This window comes from Balaenoptera musculus, chromosome 14 (assembly GCF_009873245.2).
Source record: "Balaenoptera musculus isolate JJ_BM4_2016_0621 chromosome 14, mBalMus1.pri.v3, whole genome shotgun sequence".
Classification (NCBI taxonomy): Eukaryota; Metazoa; Chordata; class Mammalia; order Artiodactyla; family Balaenopteridae; genus Balaenoptera; species Balaenoptera musculus.
In genome coordinates this window covers 9,057,733-9,080,249 of record NC_045798.1, presented here as the reverse complement: position 1 = coordinate 9,080,249, position 22,517 = coordinate 9,057,733, and the positions used below count along the sequence as shown (strand labels likewise).

Here is a 22,517-nt window from a genome sequence, read left to right as displayed (position 1 = left end):
GACTCTATTGTTTTGACTGAAGTGAACCGTCCAGTAATTCATTTCTAAATCAACACCCAGAAGAAAATAATCCCCAGCTTCTCTCCTCCTTGCATTTCCCACATGCCTAGTCAACCACCAGATACTATTCTTGTTCTTCAAATGTTTTCTGAAACATTATGGGGGCAGAAGGGCTATTTGAGCAGACTTCACATTCTTGAAAGGTCTCAAATTTACAAGTTTGACCTTTTCTGAAAATGACGTAATAAATACAGTCACAGACATACATTGACAGGAATGAAACAATTCTTTGTTTACCAGACAACTTTAAACTTGCATCCTATTATTGGACCATACTGAAGTTTGAATAAACTAATCAGCTTTTTTTAAATTAATTAATTTATGTATTTATTTACTTTTATTTTTGGCTGCATTAGGGTCTTCGTTGCTGCACGCGGGCTTTCTCTAGTTGTGGTGAGCGGGGGCTACTCTTCATTGCGGTGGTGCGCGGGCTTCTCATTGCAGTGGCTTCCCTTGTTGCAGGGCACTGGCTCTAAGCGTGCGGGCTTCAGTAGTTGTGGCACGCGGGCTCTGTAGTTGTGGCTCGCGGGCTCTAGAGCACAGGCTCAGTAGTTGTGGTGCATGGGTTTGGTTGCTCCGCGGCATGTGGGATCTTCCCGGACCAGGGCTCGAACCCATGTCCCCTGCATTGGCAGGCGGATTCTTAACCACTGTGCCACCAGGGAAGTCCCAACTAATTGGCTTCTTAAGAATAACTTTAAAGGGCTTCCCTGGTGGCTCAGTGGTTGAGAATCCGCCTGCTAATGCAGGGGACATGGGTTCGATCCCTGGTCCAGGAAGATCCCACATGCCACGGAGCAACCAAACCCATGCACCACAACTACTGAGCCGGTGCTCTAGAGCCCGCGAGCCACAACTACAGAGCCCGCGTGCCACAACTACTGAAGCCCGGGCGCCTAGAGCCCATGCTCAGCAACAAGAGAAGCCACCGCAATGAGAAGCCCGTGCACTGCAATGAAGAGTAGCCCCCCTTTGCCGCAACTAGAGAAAACCTGCGTGCAGCACAAAGGCCCAACGCAGACAAAAATAATATAAATTTTTTAAAAAATACTTAAAAAAAGAATAACTTTAAAAATTATTTTCAGACTGAAACATTTCAATCACAATAAAAGGTACAAAAAAGACCACTGTACACTGCACTGAGATCATTAAAATTTAACATTTTCCCACATTTACTCCACATTTCTTTTTAGTCAGTTTTATTGAGGGATAATTTATATACAGTATAAATTTTTGTGTACAGTTTTTTATATACAGGTTTTCTCATGCACCAATGTACAGTTTTTTTGGTATACAGTTTTATGATTTTAACTAACACATACAGTCATGTAACCACAACCATAATCAAGATACAGAACAATTTTACCACCCAGAAAAGTTCCTTCATGCTCCTTTATAGTCAGCCCCTCCTACTGTCCCAGGCCTGTAAGACATTGACCTACTTATTTTCTGTCCCTGTGGTTTTCCCTTTTCCAGAATGTCACATGGATGGAATCATACAGTATGTAGCCTTTTGAGCCTGGCTTCTTTCACTTAACCTAATGCCTTTGAGATTTATCCACACTGCATGTATCAACAGTCTGTTTCTTTTATTATTATTATTTATTTTTAAGAGCTCAGCTTTTTATTGACCGTGTTACTAAAGACGTTTAGTCAAAAAGACCAAAGCCCATGTCATCATCGGACTCTTCAGATTCTTCTTTCTTTGCTTCTACTTTCTTCTCCTCAGCTGCGGCAGCAGTGGTGGAGGGGGCAGGACCTCCTGCTGGGACAGCACCAGCTGCTGGGGCAGGTCCACCAGCCCCCACGTTGCAGATGAGGCTCCCAATGTTGACATTGGCCAAAGACTTTGCAAACAAGCCTGGCCAGAAAGGTTCAACCTTTACACCAGTGCTTTAATGAGGGCATTGATCTTATCCTGGGTGACCATCACCTCATTGTCGTGCAGGATGAGGGCCGAGTAGATGCAGGTGAGCCCTGAGACAGAGGCCATGGTACGGGCCAGTGCTAGGCGGGGGCTGGTCACCGGATGAAGTGAGGGCCTCACCCCAACGCGACCTTAGCTTCCTCGGAAGGACCGAGCACCTTAGCGGCAGCTGAGGAAAGGGGTGTTTCTTTTATTACTTTTATTATTATTATTATTGTAAAAAAAACCCACATACCATTAAACACCATCTTAATCATTTTTAAGTGTACAGTTCAGCAGCGTTAAGTGTTTTCACACTGTTGTGCAACAGATCTCTAGAACATACATCCAGAGGAGTGTGGGGTGATGTTTCATTGTGGTTTTGATTTGCATTTTTCTAATAATTAGTAATATCAAGCATCTTTTCCTGTGCCTATTGGAGATTTGTATATCTTCGTTGGAGAAATGTCTAGTCAGGTTTTTTGCCCAATTTTTAATTGGGTTTTTGTTATTGTTTTTGAGATGTAGAAGTTCCTTATATATTCTAGATATTAACCCCTCATCAGATACGTGATTTGCAATTATTTTTCTCCCATTCCATAGGTTGCCTTTTCACTCTGTTGATTGTTTCTTTTGACACACAGAAGTTTTTAAGTTTGATGTAGTCCCACTGTTGCCTGTGCTTTTGGTGTTATATCCAAGAAATCATTGCCAAATCCAATGTCCTGAAACTTTTCTCCTATGTTTTCTGCTAGGAATTTAATAGTTTCAATCTATTTTGAGTTAATATTTGTATTTGGCATAAGGTAAGGGTCTAATTTCATTCTTTTGCATGTGGATATCCAGTTTTCCCAACACCATTTGTTGAAGAGACTGTCCTTTCCCCCTTATATAGTCCTAGCACCACTGTTAGAAAACAACTTGGCCATATATGCAAGAGTTTCTTTCAATCCACTCCTTTCTATTGCTGACAAGTATTCCATAATGGATATACCACAATTTCTTCATTCATTCACAAGTTGAAGGAATTTAAGTTTTTCCAGTTTTTGGCAATTACAAATAAAGCCACTATAAACATTCACATACAGATTTTGTGTGATTTTCATTTCTCTTGGGTGCACACCTAGGAATGAGATTTCTGGGTTGTATAGTGGTGGATGTTGAATTTTATAAGAAACTTCCCAACCTTTTCCCAAAGTGACGTACCTTCTGCATGCCCACCAACAATATATGAGACTTCAGTTGCTCCTTATGCTCCTGAAAACTTGGTATGGTCAGTTTTGTTTTCAATCTCATTTTTAGCTATTCTAATAATTGTGTGGTTGTATCTCACTGCAGTTTTATTAGTTGGCTTTTAATAAATCCAATCATCTTGTAACGGCACATTTACATGGCATTTTAACCTTGGGGTTAAAATGAATTTGTTAAAAGAATTTGTTAAATATTAAATGAAGAACTTAATTCTTCATTTTTCTGTAAACAAAGAGCCTCAAAAAATGGAAGTGAGCTGACCTCTTGGTACCACTGAGGGGCACTGCTCTCTCCTCCCCCACTTCAATTTCTGTTTCCGTGTTGTAAACATGTTTTCATCATTTTGTTCTCAGGATCTGCAGGTAGCTCCGTTTTCATCCACCCCTTACTGGCAGCCTGTGAGTGAGTTCTTCTTGAGGCCTGAACCTGCTTCATTTTGCCTGGCCATGGGGTCAGGCATTTCTGCTACAGCTTGTTTAAAGCTTTTACCTTTTGTTAACCCAAATTTGTTGGAAAGAACGTGGAGACCAAAGAAAAGCAAATACAAGACTGCGTAAGCCTATGTCAAAAGCACCAACCTCACACTGTTAAAGCGTGTTCTCCATGCCCCAAATCAGAATCCATGGTCTGACAAGCATGCATGTAGTTAGGAAGACAATTTAAAAATTAGAATGTCCTGGAAACATCAGAATTATTATAGTCATAGTTATGAAAAATCTGGATGGAATTAACCCTAAATCCAAACCCCCAGAATCCCCATCTCTACATTATTGTCCATTTATTAGGGGGGAAAAAAAAAGATGGCCTGATAAGAAAAGATGAAGTTTAACTAGGTCTGTTTGGACAAAGACTTAAATTGGTACCTCTTTTTAATAGGGATCATTTGTGCATTCCTTAAGACAAATAATGAAAGTCCGTCCAATCTAAATCTAGCTGTAGTTTCTCCCTCAGAGGGCTTACTATAGTGGGATAATAAAAGTAACCCATGCTTACTATAGTGGGCTAATAAAAGATCAGTCATATTTTAACTTCTGTCGCCTTCTAACATGAATCAGCCTAAAAGTTTCCTCTTAAAGTGTTCTCTGCAAGACATAAGAAGCTGGTAGATGTAACAGTTTCTGGGGAGGAGGAAGGAAGGAGAATCGATCTTCAATCTATTTTGCCTGTGTTACTTTTCACTTAATAACTAATTTTTTGTTTTGGCCATGCCTCCTTGCTTGCAGGATCTTAGGTCCCCGACCAGGGATTGAACCCAGGGCCACAGCAGTGAAAGCGCCGAGTCCTAACCATGGGACCGCCAGGGAACTCCCAATAACTAATTTTTAAATTAAATAACCACAACAATAAAACAAATTAAAAAACATATGTTCCCTCTCTTAATCACATCATCCCTATGTTCCATTAGGGGGAGCATTTGGAAAATAGGGCACAAATCCTTTCCTCCTGCCAGCCTTGCCCAACATCTACTGCCAAACTAGACATGAAAGCAAATTTTAAATCTTGTGAACATTTTTCAAGTCTAAAAAAAAATTAGACTCAAACAAATTGTGTAGTCTTCTATGGGTGTACTGTAAGAAGTGTTTACTTTGAGGACTTCGTGAAAATACATCTCACCGTTCTTGAAATTTTTTAAAGGGATGACACAGGGGGAGACCCAGGTAACTTCTGTTGGTCATCTGGTCACCATGACTTGGAGGCTGGCCTTGAGTTTTGACATTTCAGAAACAAACTCTTACCAGGTCAGCCCAGGATTCCTGGGTCATGGTAAGCACATCTTCTATAGATCGAGAGAAGTCCATTATTGATCCTACTTATCCTTCAAATTTCACCTCCTCCAGGAGGCCCTCACAAATTTTGGAGCAAGACCAGGCTGAGTTACTCTTGTTCCATCCCTTATTAGCTGGGTGGCCTTGAGCAAGTTATTTAACCTCTCTGACAAAGTCCATCATACTGATGTTTCCAATTAAAATTAAGACTAGAGGGGTTTTACTTAACCACATTGACCATACATATGTATTTCCTTTCTTCCACACCATAAAGCTTGGTTCTCAAAAACTCCAACATAATTTATTATTTGCTTTGTCCTAAAATACACTTAGCATAATGCTAAGTCTCAGAATAGCAATACCAATACTACCACCAAACACATGATTATTAAAAAAAAAGGTCCGATTTTTTTTTAGCTGCACGCTTTCATTTAACCTGTCTTTAGCATGTTGCCTCACCTCCATACTTTTCTCTGACTGCGATCTCTGAACCTAGAGCTGTCATGTTTCAAGTTCTCCAAAGAATAATCTTTGCAGGGATTGGGGTAAGGGGTCACAGGAGGGAATCTGGGGTTAACAGCTCCTAGTATGTATGTACAATTAATGATCTGTTTTCAGGGGAATTCCCTGGCTGTCCAGTGGTTAGGACGCTGTGCTTTCACTGCCAAGGGCCCAGGCTTACTCCTCACTGGCATCCCCTTCCTACGGTTTCTCCACTCAGCTAAATCATCCATCTACTTTCTATCTTCTGAAAAGGATTCAACATCTCTCATGAGCAGTCATCTTCTCTCCTGTTCTCTGTGGGTTTAGACCTTTTGGATCCCTTTTCTATCATTTTAGTAGTGTTCAGGAGAGAGCAGAGATATCTGCATGGGTTCCATTTGCCATGTTTCTATGTTTCCTATAAACATTTTCCATATCAGGCATAGTGATGTAGTATAGTGAAATGATTAAACGCACACATTCTGAAGCCACGATGTTTGGGTTCAAACTCCTAGTTTTGCCCCCTTCTAGCTAGTGTAACTCGGTCATGCTTTCTCTGCTCAAATTCCTCATTTATAAAATGGAGATGACTAGTGGTACCTACCGCAAAATTGTGTGCGCATGGGATGGTGCTGGGCACTTATTAAGCACTCCAAAGGCTTTAAATGTTATTAAAGAAAGGGAGCAGGTTTCCTTAATTGGAAAGGGCAAAATGATGTTGATTAATTCTGTCTTAAGCTAAAGGAGAAAAAACTGATTCTCTGGTAATCTTGCGTTGCAGTTGACTGTGTTTTCCTCAGGGCCTAGCAGTTCTGAATCTTGCAGTTTCACTTTTCTTCCTGAAGGTGGCAGACTTTGTCACCAAAACTTTGTTCCTCACACAGGGCTGACCATGAGGGGAAAACAAACCCTCTGTCTTTAGTCTTTCATTGGATCTATCATTCAATCAACAAATATTTTACTGAGCACCTACTATGTGCCAGGAACCAGGGAAGCAGGCAGTGGTCAAGCACACACTATTGCTGCCTTCTCAAAACTTGCAGTTTGCAACAGCTGTAGAACTTAATTCAAAGAAGCTCAGAGAACATCCCAAGAAACCCTTCCATCTGAATGTACTATTACTATGAGGCACAAGCCCTAACTGGAGTCCTAATTCCAAGACAGAATGCCCTGTTGAGCAAAATGACGTTGTAAAGGACATTACTTAACACCAATTATTTTTCAGGCCTCCTTGCCCTTAAAAGGAGGTGCATTGAGACAGTCACATGCACAAAGCGGGTGTTGGGGTGTTGAAGTGGGTGGACGGGAGGATTTATGAATTATAGGCCAGAGATGACAACTCTCCAAATGTCCCTCAACTTTTAAGCCAAACGTCTCCTTTTTAAGAAAAATTAGCCAAAATTTGCAAATAAGACCAAGAGAGGGCAGTGTAGCTCTTGCCATGTCATCTAGGACGTTGATTAACAAGCCCACCCAAGGATTAATTCTCTAGCAGGGGTTGGCAAACTTTTTCTGTAAGGATCCAAGATAGTATATATTTTAGGCTTTTGGGCTATCTCCTCTCTGTCAACTACTCAACTCTGTCATCATAGTACTCTGTTGTTTAGAGCAAAAGCAGCCTTACACAGTATGTAAACAAATGGATGTGTCTGTGGTCCAATAAAACTTTATTATAAATGCAAGCAGCAGAGCCAGATTTGGCCCACTGGCCATATATGTAGGCCAAGGAATGTATCTTTGTTTGCTTAGCTATTTGCTATTTATTAAAGGCTCAGATTTTTGTCTGGTTTGAGTTCCAAAGTATTCCTTTCCAGTATAAAAAAGAATCCCAAAGCTTATCATTCTTTATTACCCTGCAGAGATTAACCAGTTTAGTATCTAAGACCCCCTCCTCAAATATCTACTTCCTCAAAATGCTCTCTGAACCAGCTTCACCATCTTACTGTTTCCTCTTTAACAAGGTGAAGAAATTTTTGACATGTGATTATTCTCTATTTGAATGAGTCATGTTTAGACGTTGTTGTTTGTTATACTTTTGTTGTTCCCTGGTAATTAGCAGTAAAACCTATTAACTAAGAGCCCTGTGTTACCATGGAGGGTAGTAAAGAAAGAAGGAACTTAGGAACTGCATCTCATTCTGTTGTCAAACTCAGAGGACAGAGGAGGGAAACCCCCTGTGAAGGGGAACAGAGTTTTTGTGCCTTTGGCAAGGAATTAAAAGCCAATATAACTTCCCCCCAAATTCCCTTCCCCTCAGCCTGCATAAGCTTTACTTCTTTATACTTCCAAAAATGGACTGTGGGAGGAGTCATTCTATCTTATCCAGTCTCGGAGTTGATCTGTAGGTTTTCACTTCCACATTCAGTACTGAAGTCCTTGCCTCCTCAAATTGACTTTTTTTTTTTTTTTTTTTTTTTCCTCAAGGCTTGTGGGATCTTAGTTCCCCGACCAGGGATCAAACCTGTGCCCACTGCAATGGAAGCACGCAGTCCTAACCACTGGACCACCAGGGAATTCCCTCAAATTGACTTTTTAAAGCAAGCCCCACACTGAGGTGTTATGGACTGAATGTTTGTGTCCCTCAAAATTCATATGTTGAAGCCCTAACCCCCAGTGTGACTGAAATTAGTAATAAGGCTTTGGGGAAGCAACTGAAATTAAATGAAGTCATAAGGATGGGGCTCTAATCCAATAGGACTGTGGCCTTATAAGAAGAGGAAGCCACGTGAAGACACTATGAGAAGGTGGCCATCTGCAAGCCAGGAAGAGAGCTCTCATCAGAACCCAAGTATGCTGGCACCCTGTTCTCAGACTTCCAGCTTCCAGAACTGTGAGAAAAAAATTTCTGTTCTTTAAGCTATCAAGTCTGTGGTATTTTGTTATGGCAGCCTGGGCTGACTGAGACATCGCCAAACTTATTCCAACCCAGGACATTTGCATTTGCTCTTCCCTCTGCCTGGAATGCCCTTCCTCCAGAACTTTATTTTTTTATTTATTTTATTTATTTGGCCACACCAGGTCTTAGTTGCGGCACACGGCATCTTTGTTGCCGCGTGCAGGATCTTCCTTGCAGCATGCAGGATTCTTTAGTTGCGGCATGCAGGCTCTTAGTTGCGGCATGTGGGATGTAGTTCCCCCACCAGGGATCAAACCCAGGCCCCCTGCATTGTAAGTTCAGAGTCTTCACCGCTGGACCGCCAGGGAAGTCCCCCTCCAGAACTCTGTATGGCTGGCTGTTTTGCTCAAATTTTCACTTAGATCTCAGTTCAAATGACACCTATTCAGAGACGCTTTCTCTGCCCACCGTAATTTAGCCTCCCCACTCCAGTCATTTCCCTGATTACTAATGAAATTGGGTCTCTCTTCATATGTCTATTGGGTTTTCTCTTCTGAAATGCCTTGTTAAAAGATAAACTGAGGCAAATCAAAAATTTTAATAAAACACAATATTGTAAATTAACTATACTCCAATTTTTAAAAAGAAAAAAATTTTAAGAGTTTATTTGAGCAAAAATCAATTTGAATCGGGCAATGCCAAACCGGAAGTGGTTGGGAGTGCTTCTCTGACGGGAGCTAGGGGCAAGACTTTTACTGAGAAGATGCAGAAACAAAGCAAGGAAATTATTTGATTGGCTGTAGCTTAAGCGGTTGCCTTATTTGGGAAAGACTAGTTGGCTGTTTGTGATTGGTTGTCTTTAGGTTTTGATTTCTTAACCTTGAGGCATTTACTTTTTGGCTGGCTTATGCAGACTGCTAAGGCATTAGAACCACCTCAATCTAATGGCCTCCTTGTTTAATTAATTTAACATACTGTTGGGCATTTTTTATATTTTTCTACTTTTCTATTGAGTTATTTCTTTTTCTTTACTAATGTGAAGGAATTCTTGATGTACTCTGGATACTAATCCTTTCTTGGATTTATGCATCACAAATACCTTCTCTCAGGCTGTGGCTTATTGTTTTTATTTAAGTATTTTTTTAATGGTGACTTTTGTTATGCAGAAGCTCTAACCTTTTAAAAAATGTTAACTATGGTAAAACATGCATGACATAAAATTTAAGACAGCATTTTTTTTAACATCTTTATTGGAGTATAATTGCTTTACAATGGTTAGTTTCTGCTTTATAACAAAGTGAATCAGCTATACATATACATATATCCCCATATCTCCTCCCTCTTGCGTCTCCCTCCCACCCTCCTTATCCCACCCCTCTAGATGGTCACAAAGCACCGAGCTGACCTCCCTGTGCTATGAGGCTGCTTCCCACTAGCTATCTATTTTACATTTGGTAGTGTATATATGTCCATGCCATTCTCTCACTTCGTCCCAGCTTACCCTTCCCCCACTCCCCATGTCTTCAAGTTCATTCTCTACGTCTGCATCTTTATTCCTGTCCAGCCCCTAGGTTCTTCAAAACCATTTTTTTTTTTTTTTAGATTCCATATTATGTGTTAGCATACGGTATTTGTTTTTCTCTTTCTGACTTACTTCACTCTGTATGACAGACTCTAGGTCCATCCACCTCACTACAAATAACTCAATTTCGTTTCTTTTTATGGCTGAGTAATATTCCATTGTATATATGTGCCACATCTTCTTTATCCATTCATCTGTCGATGGACACTTAGGTTGCTTCCATGTCCTGGCTATTGTAAATAGAGCTGCAATGAACATTGGGGTACATGACTCTTTTTGAATTATGGTTTTCTCAGGGTTTATGCCCAGTAGTGGGATTGCTGGGTCACATGGCAGTTCTATTTTTAGTTTTTTATTTTTTTTATTTATTTTTTTTTTTAATTTATTTATTTTTATTTATTTATGGCTGTGTTGGGTCTTCGTTTCTGTGCGAGGGCTTTCTCTAGTTGTGGCAAGCGGGGGCCACTCTTCATTGCGGTTGCGCGGGCCTCTCTTGTTGCGGAGCACAGGCTCCAGACGCGCAGGCTCAGTAATCGTGGCTCACGGGCCCAGTTGCTCCGCGGCATGTGGGATCTTCCCAGACCAGGGCTCGAACCCGTGTCCCCTGCATTAGCAGGCAGATTCTCAACCACTGCGCCACCAGGGAAGCCCTATTTTTAGTTTTTTAAAGAACTTCCATACTGTTCTCCACAGTGGCTGTATCAATTTACATTCCCACCAACAGTGCAAGAGGGTTCCCTTTTCTCCACACCCTCTCTAGCATTTATTGTTTGTAGATATTTTGATGATGGCCATTCTGACCAGTGTGAGGTGATACCTCATTGTAGTTTTGATTTGCATTTCTCTAATGATTAGTGATGTTGAGCATCCTTTCATGTGTTTGTTGGCAATCTGTATATCTTCTTTGGAGAAATAAGACAGCATTTTAAAATGTATGGTTCAGTGGCACTAAGTACATTCACATTGTTCTGCAATCATCACAACCATCCATCTCCAGAACTGTTTTCATCTTGCAAAACTGAAACTCTGTACACATTAAACAATAACTCCCTATTCTCTCTGCCCTCCAGCTCCTGGCAATCACCATTCTACTTTCTGTCTCTATGAATTTGATTCCTCTATCTACCTCATAAAAGCAGAATCATATAGTGTTTGTCTTTTTTGTGTCTGGCTTATTTCACTTACCATAATGCCCTCAAAATTCATCCATGTTGTAACATGTATCAGGATTTCCTTCCTTCTTAAGAAAGAATAATATTCCATCATATGTATATATCACATTTTGTTTATCAGTTCACCCATCAATGGACACTTGGGTTGCTTCCACCTTTTGACTATTGTGAATTATGCTGTTAGGAGCATGGGTATACAAATATCTGCTTGAGGGACTTCCCTGGTGGCGCAGTGGTTAAGAATCTGCCTGCCAACACAGGGGACACAGGTTCAAGCCCTGACCCGGAAGATCCCACATGCTGCGGAGCAACTAAGCCCATGCGCCACAACTACTGAGCCTGTGCTCTAGAGCCCACGAGCCACAACTATTGAAGCCCGCGCACCTAGAGCCTGTGCTCCGCAACAAGAGAAGCCCCCGCAATGAGAAGCCCGTGCACCGCAACGAAGAGTAGCCCCCCGCTCACCGCAACTAGAGAAAGCCAGGGTGCAGCAACGAAGACCCAACGCAGCCAAAAAAAAAATCTGCTTGAGTCCCAGCTTTCAATTCTTTCAGGTATATACCCAAAAGTGGAATTGCTGTATCATATGGTAATTCTGTTTCATTTCTGAGGAACAGAGTCTGCACCATTTTACATTCCCACCAACAGTACACAAGAGCTCCACCAACAGTGCACAAGAGCTCCATTTTTCCTACAACCTTGATAACATTTCGTTATTATCTGGGTTTTGTGTTTTTTAAACAGTAACCGTCTTAATGTGTGTGAGGGGGTATCTCTTTGTGATTTTGATTTGCATTTCCCTGACAATTAGTGATGTTAAGCATCTTTTCCTATGCTTATTGGCCATTTGTTTACCTTCTTTGGAGAAATGTCTATTCAAGTCCTTTCTTTTTGTTTTTGGCTGCTTGGGTCTTCGTTGCTGCATGCGGGCTTTCTCCACTTGCAGCGAGCGCGGGCTACTCTTCATTGTGGTGGTGCACGGGCTTCTCATTGCGGTGGCTTCTCTTGTTGCAGGGCATGGGCTCTAGGCACGCGGGCTTCAGTAGTTGTGGCTCACGGGCTCTAGAACGCAGGATCAGTAGTTGTGGCGCACAGGCTTAGTTGCCCCGTGGCATGTGGGATCTTCCCGGACCAGGGCTTGAACCCATGTCCCCTGCATTGGCAGGCAGGTTCTTAACCACTGAACCACCAGGGAAGCCCCTGCTTTTGCTTTTGACCTCTGGAATTTACTCTTGTATATGTTGTGAGTTAGGGATCCAATTTAATTTCTTTTTCCCCCAGAGGGATTACCAATGTCCTCCCACCATTTTTAAAATAATTTCTTCCCACAAATCTGTAATTTTACCTCCATTTCCTCTCAAGTTTCCACATAGGCATGAGTCTATTCGCCCTCTTAATATCTACCTAGCTGAGCCTTCAAAAACTCATTTCCAGGGAATTCCCTGGCAGTCCAGTGGTTAGGACGCCACGCTTCCACTTCTGGGGCCGGGTTTGATCCCTGGTTGGGGAACTAAGATCCTGCAAGCCTCGGGGCGTGGACAAAGGGAAAGAAAAAAAAATTTTTAAGTATAATTTTTAAAAAGACAAACTCATTTCCCTTTCATATCTGTCTGGTCTGTCTACTAAGATCACAGTTTTAGCTTTAAAAAATCTCTGCCCTTCTGAGGAGAGTAATCATTGTGAAGATGGGAGCAAGCTGGAAGCAAAGACTTTTGAGACCACAGAGGAAAAGCATCCCACAGGGCACAGAAAACCTGGGTGAAGTCAATTATACCAGCATTGAAAGAAAATTCCAAGCAAAAACGAGCAGCTTAAGGAGTGCAAACATCCCCCCATTCTCCTCCCGGAACCAAGGATTCATGTCCCACAGGGGGCAACAGATGGGAGAAGACAGAAATCTGCTGTTACCTCTGCCAGTCTCACTTCCAGATCTATGTGTCTGTTTCTTTTTAGCGTGATTAAAAATACTGTAAATTAAAAAAAAAAATCCCTGCCTTCCTCCAGTTTAGTCAGTCGGTCTTCTTTTATTTGCCTTTCACTCTTCCACTGGTTCTGTTCTGGTAGCATGACAGAAGCTTTTTTTTAAAAATTGCTATATTTGAGGTATATGTGACATATAACATTTTACTAGTTTAAAAATAATTTGATATTTGTATATATTGCAAAATGATCGCTACAGTAAGTCTAGTTAACATCCATCACCATACATGGTTACAAAAAAAAAAACGTTTTTTCTTGTGATGAAGACTTTTTAGATCCCCTCTCAGCAACTTTCAAATATGCATGACAGAATCATATTTTTAAAAACAACCTAGTTCTTCCTTGATTGCCTGAGCAAACCTGTTTCCCAGAGACAAAGTCTTTTAGGCATAAGCTTCATTAACTGCCTTCTTAGCTTTTGGATTTTCATTAGCTTTCTCTACCTCAACCCCAGAAGCATATCTCCTATATAAGGGTCCTGTTCTATTCATTTGTTTTCACTAACAAAATATGCCCCCATTCTGCAGGTAAACTCAGGGTCTTGGCTCCCCAGATCCAAAGTCATGATCAAGGCTTATGCAATTAACAAATCAGAGCAAACCTCGATACCAGTAGTGGGGTGAACCTTACCAGCATGTGACAAGCCAAATGGAGTCAAGAGATCAGCCCCTTCACAGGTTCTGCTCATGACCCTGAATGAAGCTCAGAACGACCTACAGAAGAACAGATTTGCAGCATCCACCTACTCCCTGTGTTCATGCTGTAAAAAGGCTACAATCTCACAGACAAGATCTCTGTTGACTCGAGAATTTAGTTGTCTTTGCTGTTTAAAATCCAGCCTGAAGCTTTGCTTAAATACGTAATACAGGAAGCAAAAATCTTCTACCCATCAGAGCCTAAATGTTTGTAAGCTAAAGCTTTGCCCTCTCGGGCTTCCCTGGTGGCGCAGTGGTTGAGGGTCTGCCTGCCAGTGCAGGGGACACGGGTTCGGGCCCTGGTCAGGGAGGATCCCTTGTGCCGCGGAGCGGCTGGGCCCCGTGAGCCACAATTACTGAGCCTGCGCGTCTGGAGCCTGTGCTCCGCAACAAGAGAGGCCGCGATAGTGAGAGGCCTGCGCACTGCAATGAAGAGTGGCCCCCGCTTGCCGCAACTGGAGGGGGCCCTCGCACAGAAACGAAGACCCAACACAAGCCATGGATAAATAAACAAATAAATAAAAATTTGAAAAAAAAAAAAAGCCTTGTCCTCCTTAAGGTAAGCCTTCCCTGGGACAGAAAGGCTTTTTTCCCAATAACGTAATCCCTGTCCCAGCTGCCTGCTGAGGTCAAAGCTGTACTCTCACGGGTTAGGTCAAGGCCTGCCCCAGAGGCCCTCGTACTCAGGCCCCTGCCAGTTAAAATCTTACCGAACAACTGTAGCTGTCACAAACTGCTCAGGTCAAGAATCCACTTGACCCACAATTACCTTTCAGCCTCGAGCCCTGACTACACCAGAAACCTGATCCCATGTGTTATTTTAGCCCCCAAATGTCAGCCTTCGTGCCCATCTCTGAGGTTTTCTGAAGAGAAAATTAACATGTTTGGGGTTCATGGAGTGATAATTAATTACCCCCTTCTTGACCCTTCCAAATTCTAAACCCACTGAGATGTAGATGCATGAATCAGGCAGCTGGGGCTCCAAGTATCAGCTTTATTGATGAGCCTGATTGGAGAACATGGCTTTGTTGTGCACACAATCCCCATCTGGATTACACTGAGTTACCTGGTCAGACTGCAGGCCTCCTCCAGAGGGACAGGCTCCCCATGGCAGAGGAGGAAACGAGTATCCAAAGGACAGACCATGGCAAGAAAGAATAAAGAGAAAGGACTGGGCAACATGCTCATTGAAACCCAGTCCCCCTAAAACTGAGTTCCCCTGCCACATTTATGATTAACCTCTCTATCCAACACTTTATTCCCTTTCTTGTCCCACTCCTGTTCCGCTCAGGATTGAGCAGTATCAAAGAAAAGGTGGGACTGAAACTGAGCAGGACCCTGCAGGGCCTTCCCAGGTACAAGCCCCTCCGTGTACCCCACTTCCTGTTTGGCCTTCCCCGAGTTTCAAAGAGCAGACTGAAGCAGTTAATGACTAGAACAGAAGAGTCACAGGATTCCTAGTTCCTCCCAAAGGGATATAGACAACAGTCTGACACATATCTTTGAACTGTTCTGCAGAAATTAAGACCCTACCCCCCAGGTGGAGGATGGTGACAACATGCTGAGCACAAACACGAAGACCCCAGACTGGTTGGAACCAGAAGGCTGATGAAGATTCCCGAAACATCACCCTGTTACCTCACAACCAACCAATCAGAAAAACGTTCACGAGCTGATCATACACCTTGCAACCCTCACTCCCAATGTTGCCTTTAAAAACCCTTGCCTGGGGGCTTCCCTGGTGGTGCAGTGGTTAAGAATCCGCCTGCCAATGCAGGGGACGTGGGTTCGAGCCCTGGTCCAGGAAGATCCCACATGCTGCAGAGCAACTAAGCCTGTGCGCCACAACTACTGAGCCTGTGCTCTAGAGCCTGCAAGCCACAACTACTGAGCCTGCGTGCTATTACTTAAGCCCGCATGCCTACAGCCCATGCTCCCCAACAAGAGAAGCCACTGCAATGAGAAGCCTGTGCACCACAATGAAGAGTAGCCCCCACTCGCCACAAATAGAGAAAGCCTGCATGCAGCAACGAAGACCCAATGCAGCCAAAAAAAAAAAAAATCTTTGATTCATCAAAGGACACAATGTTAAGAGGTGAAAAAAATAAGCCACAAATAGGGAGAAAAAACAAAAAACAGAAAACCCTTGCCTGAAAGCCATTGGGGAGTTTGGGTCTTTTCAGCACTAGCTGCCTGTTCTCCTTGCTTGGTGCCCTGCAAATAAATGCTGTACTTTTCTTTACCACAACCTGGCTTCAGTAGATTGGCTTTGCTGAGCATCAGGCAAGTGGACCCGTGTTCAGTTCAGTAACATCGGCATCTTTTTCTGAATCCACCAATCAGACCCTATCCTCATCTCATGGAGGTAGTAAAGAAAGAGATCAGAAGTTTTGCTTCAGCAGTTTTTCTACTGAGAAGTGGCAGTTCCCTCTCCTCTATGTAAACTGGCGGAGGATAAGTTTCCTTCTAAATGTTGCCTTTGGTTTGGTGACTTATTTTTTTTTTTTAATTAATTTATTTATTTTTGGTTGCATTGGGTCTTTGTTGCTGTGCATGGGCTTTCTCTAGTTGCGGCGAGTGGGGGCTGCTCTTCGTTGTGGTGCACAGGCTTCTCATTGTGGTGGCTTCTCGTTGCAGAGCATGGGCTCTAGGCACGTAGGCTCAGTAGCTGTGGCTCATGGGCTCTAGAGCACAGGCTCAGTAGTTGTGGCACACAGGCTTAGTTGCTCCATGGCATGTGGGATCTTCCTGGACCAGGGCTTGAACCCATGTCCCCTGCACTGACAGGCGGGTTCTTAACCACTGTGCCACCAGGGAAGCCCCTGGTGACTTATTCTTGATTCAATAATTGTAGTCATGCTATGAGGATCATATGATGTGTTTGTCAGGATTCACTTCCTTGCAAGCCAAACTCAAAGTGGCTTAAGCAAATCAGGGAATTAATATGAGTAGAGGGACTGATCTTTCTTCAGGCAAAGCTGGATTCAGGGGTTTAATCGTTATCACAAAGCCTCTGTTTCTTACCATCTCTAGGCTCTGCTTCTCTCTGAATTCCCTTCATTCTCAGGCTAGCTATACCCAAGCAGTGGCAAAAATGGCCATCAGCAGCTCCAAGCTTTCATTCTACCAGCTTAGAAACCCTGTGAGAATTTCTCCTTAATGCTTTCAGCAAAATCCCATAATGGAGTTTCACTCAACTAGCTTGGGTCATGCGCCTTCCTACTGGACCAATCGTGACCAAGAGAATGCAGTGCACTGATTGGTCAGACCTGGGTCATGTGTCTCCCTGCCATCTAGTTCCACCCAAACCACATGAACCAACATGGATTATTCCTCCAAGGAATCAAAATACTATTTTCAGAGAATGAGGGGAATGGATACTAGGTGGGAGAAACATGACCATCACACACAATGCAAAGCAAGGTAAATTCAATGGAAAGAACAGCTTGTGGCTAATGCCTTCAAAGGGGCTTTGCAGGGCAGGTACCAAGAGTCCCCTGGATACCTCTCCAGTTGGCCCAGCTCCACCCATTAAATTCCTATGGGAGGAACATGTTATTTGCCCCCCTTTCCTCAGCTGTAAAACAAGTTGCTTGTTCTATGTGACCTCTAAGGTTCTCTTAATCAACAGCATTCACTTCTTACTTATTTATTCAGTACCTATTGTATGCTAGGCAGTGTTCTGGACCCTTGAGATAAAGTAGTGAATAAAATACACAAAATCCCCTGCTCCTATGGAACGTACATTTTAGTCAGGGAGGAAACAAACAATAAACAAAATAAGTCCTGTGTGAAATGCAGACGGGACTGTTGGATGTTTTCATGTTTAAATAGGTGGTCAGTGCAGACCATGCAGGTAATGCACATAGGAAGTACTCAATCCATGGTATCTATTGCTCTCACTTTCATTACTATTCTTGTTTTATTATTTTATTATAATATTATTTATTATTTTATTATTATTACTGGCATATTAAAAGCATTTGGTGACTCCTTGGTGTCTCCAGCATTAAGTACCTTCAGCTTAACATATAAGGCCCTCTGCAGTAGGTCCTATTTTTTTTAATTGAGGTATTCACATATCATAACATTCACTCTTTTAAAGTGTACAGTTCATTGTTTTTTAGTATATATATGATTATGCAACCGTTACTACTATCTAATTCCAGAACATTTTCATTACCCCAAAGAGGAACCCCAAACCCATTAGCAATCATTTCCCATTCTCCCTCCTCCCAGCCTCTGGCAATTACTAATCTGCTTTCTGTCTCTATGGGTTTGCCTATTCTGGACATTTCATATAAATAGCATCATACAATGTGTGGTCTTTGGGGACTGGTTTCTTTAACTTAGTATAATGTTGTCGGGACTTCCCTGGTGGTCCAGTGGCTAAGACTCCATGCTCCTAATGCAGGGGGCCGGGGTTCAATCCCTGGTCAGGGAACTAGATCCCGTATGCCACAACTAAGAGTTCACATGCTGCAACTAAAAGATCCCGTGTGCCGCAACTAAGACCCGACACAGCCAAATAAATAAGTAAACAAATATTAAAAAAAAAAAAAGTATAATGTTTTCAAGGTTCCTCTATGTTGAGGCATGTATCAGCACTTCATTCCTTTCTATGGCTAAATAGTTCCTAAACTATTTTCCTAGCTCCATTTCTCATTATTCCTCATTCAAACCCTAAGGTTGAGCTGCACTGGACTACCTGTTGTTCTCCAATCATTCTGCATTCGCTGAGTTTCCATTTCTTTCACTTGGAATGGTTATACCCCCTCCTCAGACCTCTGTCCATGTAGGCCTCTCACAAATGTCACCCTCTGTGAAGTGCCCTGAGTGTTCTCCCACCCCAATGGGTCCTCTTTCTCCTCCTCACACTCCTTTATTTCAACCAGTGGTGTTTATTTTCTCTCTAAATTTACTTAATTTTAACCCTCTGTGTCAATACTGTGACTGCCATGAAGGCACCAACGTTTTTTATCCTTAGCCCAGAGTCTCAGACTTAACAAGTGCTCCCCAAATATTTGTTCACTTGCAAGGCATCGGTATAACCCAGTGGTTCTAAATTGGGGGTGATTTTGCCTGCCCCCCGCCCAGGGGCATTTGGCAATATCTGGAGACTCTGGAGACATTTTTGGTTGTCCCAACTAGGGGGTGAGGTGTGCTATTGGCATCTAGTAGGTACAAGTCAGGGATGCTGCTAAACCCCCTTCAATGTGTAGGACAGCCCCCTACAATAAAGAATTATCTGACCCCAAATGTCAATAGTACCAAGGATGAGAAACTAATTACTTCTCATTTTGAATAGGTTAGCAGAAAGAAATCAGACGAGATCAGTGTACCAGTGTGGCAGAAAATCTCATTAGGGAATTCATGCCTTTTTTTTTTCTTTTTTTAGGTGCTGGGGGTGAGTCCAGTGCAAAGCTCTTTTCTAATGCCATAGAGATGCCCTGGGAACACAGATGGTATTTTCACCACTTGCTCGCTTCTGAGAGTGACAAGTGACCTCCCAGGAATCCTTGAAGTGCTAGGAATGTAACTCTGTTAAGGAAGAAAACTCTTAGGGCTTTTTAAGTCTAGCAAAATGTCACAAGTGAATTGTGCTCCTGGGGGAGGGCAGGGGAAAATGGGTTTTTTTTTCGTTTCAGAGTACCCTCTCCTGGTTTCCCCACAATAGTGAAACTTTTTAGAACTGGCTCTGGAATAAATGATTCAAGGGAACCTGAGGCCCTGTCTCCTCTCCTTTCCGAAAAGGTGCAAAGGATCTTTGAGAAAGGATTCTGTTCGCATTGTGCTCCGAAGAGCAACTCATTTGCAGAAAACTCATTTGCAGGAAACTCAAGGCACTCGTATCATTTAACTGTGAAAACAGTCACCCCAACAGAGCAGAGGTTACCAGCGTCAGAGTCACATCTTATGTTGCTGCTCATCTCATCCAACCGGTTCTTGTGAGTGACATGGAAATCAGGTAATATATGCCCTGAAAATGAAAGGTAGGAGCAGTCTAATTGAGGCAAGGAACAGGGGTTGACGTGCTATTTTAAAAAGTTTGTCCTTGGGGTAGAATTACCTGACATCCTGGCTGGGATTTGGTAGTGGTGTGTGCTTAAAAGAACAACCTTTAGCACAGCTGGCACAGACGTAAATGCCAAGCACAGGCTCGGCAAAGCTCCACCCCCTCATTCTGGGTGCTCTCCAATTCTTGTGGGCCATAAAAAATAGCAAGGTGTAACTGCATTCCTAGGATCGCTATATCCTTTAACCAGTAAATGAACTTTTTTTTGTCTACACCTTTGACAAAATGCCACTCATTATGTGAAGTGGTTTGTTCAGTCCAATTTTGATGAAAACCCTTAAGGACAGAAACATATAGAGTACTTAGCACACTGTAAATCACAAAAGTGTTTAACGATGACAGTAACTGGGATAACGGAATGTGCTCTGAGTGGATGGTTTACAGGTCTTTAGATGTATTTAAAAAGGTATAAAAGAGATTCATTTATAGAATGAGATGGGAATTCCCAGAGGAACTACAGTTCTGTCAAAAGTTAACTAGAAAAGGACCAGTGCTTCTCGGTGATATACATTTATGTTTCAATAAAACCAAAAAGTATTCCAAATTAGATCACTTGCCTCAAATCTCAGTTTTCTTTTATTCCTGAATCCATTCAGTCATTCCTTTATTCAACAAATACTATTTTTATATTATTTATGCTTCCTATTCAATTATCCCTTCTTTTATTCAACATTTACAAACTGCCCGTTAGTTGTAATAATACAATGGCAAATGATCCTTGCCTTTGGGGTGCTTAGGATCTAGTTAAATATTCATTCTTTCTTTCATTTATTTACTAAAGTGTTTACTGTGTGCCCATATGTTCTGGGGATACAGTAAGAAAGAGCACAGGACCCTCAGGTAATGGAATTACATTCTAGTGGGTGGAAGGAAGAGCAAAAGCAAAGGCCCTGAGGCAGCTTTGAGCATGGCTAGAGCTCAGTTAGTGAAGGAGGCACAGGACCAAATGCGGTGGAGAGGTATGCAGGGGCTAGATTATGTACAGTCCCACCAGCATGGTATGTAATTTGAATGTACATTCATATACACATACAAACATATTACACACACTTGGTGAGCTAATCTTCACATTACATTACAAACTCCCCATTAAATTTAGTTATTTTTCAACCTAAATATTTTCAGAAGAAGGTTGGTTAGTCAAAATCTGGAGAAGGCTACTGTGATGTCTTTGTTAAGGGTGGGCTGAGAGCTTAAAAAAAAAAAAGTAGGGGAGCTGCCTTTCTTGCTAAGAGTTGTCCTTCTGATGAGAAGAGGTGGCAGCTGTGGGAGGAGAGAGGCAGGGCCCTCATCTTTGCAAGTCTTTGGCACTGCATGACCTCTCTGAGCACCCAAATCAGAGGTGGGGAAAAGACCTGCTTAGCTAGGTGGACCTTCAAGAAAATTAAGATTTGAGGCAAAGAAATCTGGGGCCTAGAATTTTTTATTCCCCACTTGGCAGAACCGTCTGAAAGTCTGAAACACTTCTGTATGACGTGGCTGCAGTGGCCGTGCCTGAATCTCCATCACTAACCCTCCACCCTCACCCCACCGTCTAATAAGAACATATAGTATTTTCTCGAATTTTCCTAAACATTATGCAAAACGGCTCTTCTCTCCAAACAGATTGCCTCCCCTAAACCCTTCCAATATATAAGTTCTGGAGGTGTCACTAGATTAGTGTACTTCAGTTTCTTAATATATATACTACAGAATAATGATATATGACCCGATACTTTCTTCCAGGTTTTTCTTTAAAGGAATAGTGGCGTTATGTAAAACAATAGCTTTTAAAAGATATGGTTAAAGCAGGGGAGAAAACAGCCCACCTGTAATTCTCGGTATTTTAACTTAGGTCCCGCGTCTGGGTAATCCTCCTAAGTCCTTGAAGCTAGGCAGTGAAGTAAAAAAGCGACTACAACTCCCAAGAGAAATTGTGTCCACATCCTCTGCGCACGCTCGACCTCTGTGGCTGCGTAGGGCACCGAGCCGAGGAGGCGGGGCTTGGGCCTAAGCAGCGGGCCGTGGGCGGGGCTAGAGGCGTGGCCACAAAGGGGGCGGTGCTGCCGGCGAGGCCCGGAACACGCTAGCGGAGTGGAAGATGGCGGCGGCAGCGGTGGCTGCAGCCGGGACCCCAGTCGGGCTGAGGCGGAGGAGCCGCCGGTTCTGACCTCGCTCTGGCTTCAGTGCGCGCGGCGGAGCGTGTGCGAGGCCCCGCGCGTCGGACAGGGGCGGCGGCGACTGCGCGCCGCCTTGAGGAGCGTCCCGGCGGCGGCGCGGCTGCGGCTGAGGAGAGAGCCGGCTCCGGGCCTCCGCGTCCTTCTGCTCCCCGGGCCCCCCGCCTCCTCGGGGGGGCGGCGGCGGCGATGTTCTCGGTCCTCTCGTACGGGAGACTGGTGGCCCGCGCCGTGCTCGGCGGCCTCTCGCAGACCGACCCCAGGGCCGGCGGCGGCGGCGGCGGCGGCGACTACGGGCTCGTGACGGCCGGCTGCGGCTTCGGCAAGGACTTCCGTAAGGGCCTCCTTAAGAAGGGCGCGTGCTACGGGGACGATGCGTGCTTCGTAGCCCGGCACCGCTCGGCAGACGTGCTCGGTGAGTGCCCGGCCAGGTCCCCCCTTCCCAGCCCGGGATCCGCCTCCTGGGGACTCCCCTGCTCGGGGCTTTCCTCGCTCCTCTGGGCGGTAAGAGGAGCCCGAGAGCCAGTAGTAGCTCATTTGTACGGAGCGCTTAC

The 22,517-nt window shown here is 43.5% G+C and overlaps 1 protein-coding gene and 1 pseudogene across 2 annotated transcripts in view; one reads left to right on the top strand and one right to left on the bottom strand.

Annotated features, from left to right (window-relative positions):
• Window positions 1-1,262: 1,262 nt before the first annotated feature.
• Window positions 1,263-21,702, bottom strand: LOC118906640 (annotated as a pseudogene).
• The window catches only part of PPTC7 (protein phosphatase targeting COQ7), a 39,848-nt gene continuing 37,100 nt past the window's right edge, over window positions 19,770-22,517 (top strand). The window contains exon 1 of one of the 2 annotated variants that reach the window (XM_036874158.1): window positions 19,770-22,378. In XM_036874158.1, coding sequence (XP_036730053.1) covers window positions 22,153-22,378 — 226 coding nt within the window. In that variant the 5' untranslated portion in view covers window positions 19,770-22,152. The remainder of the gene's footprint in view (window positions 22,379-22,517) is intronic. The other variant, XM_036874157.1, reaches the window with a different exon arrangement.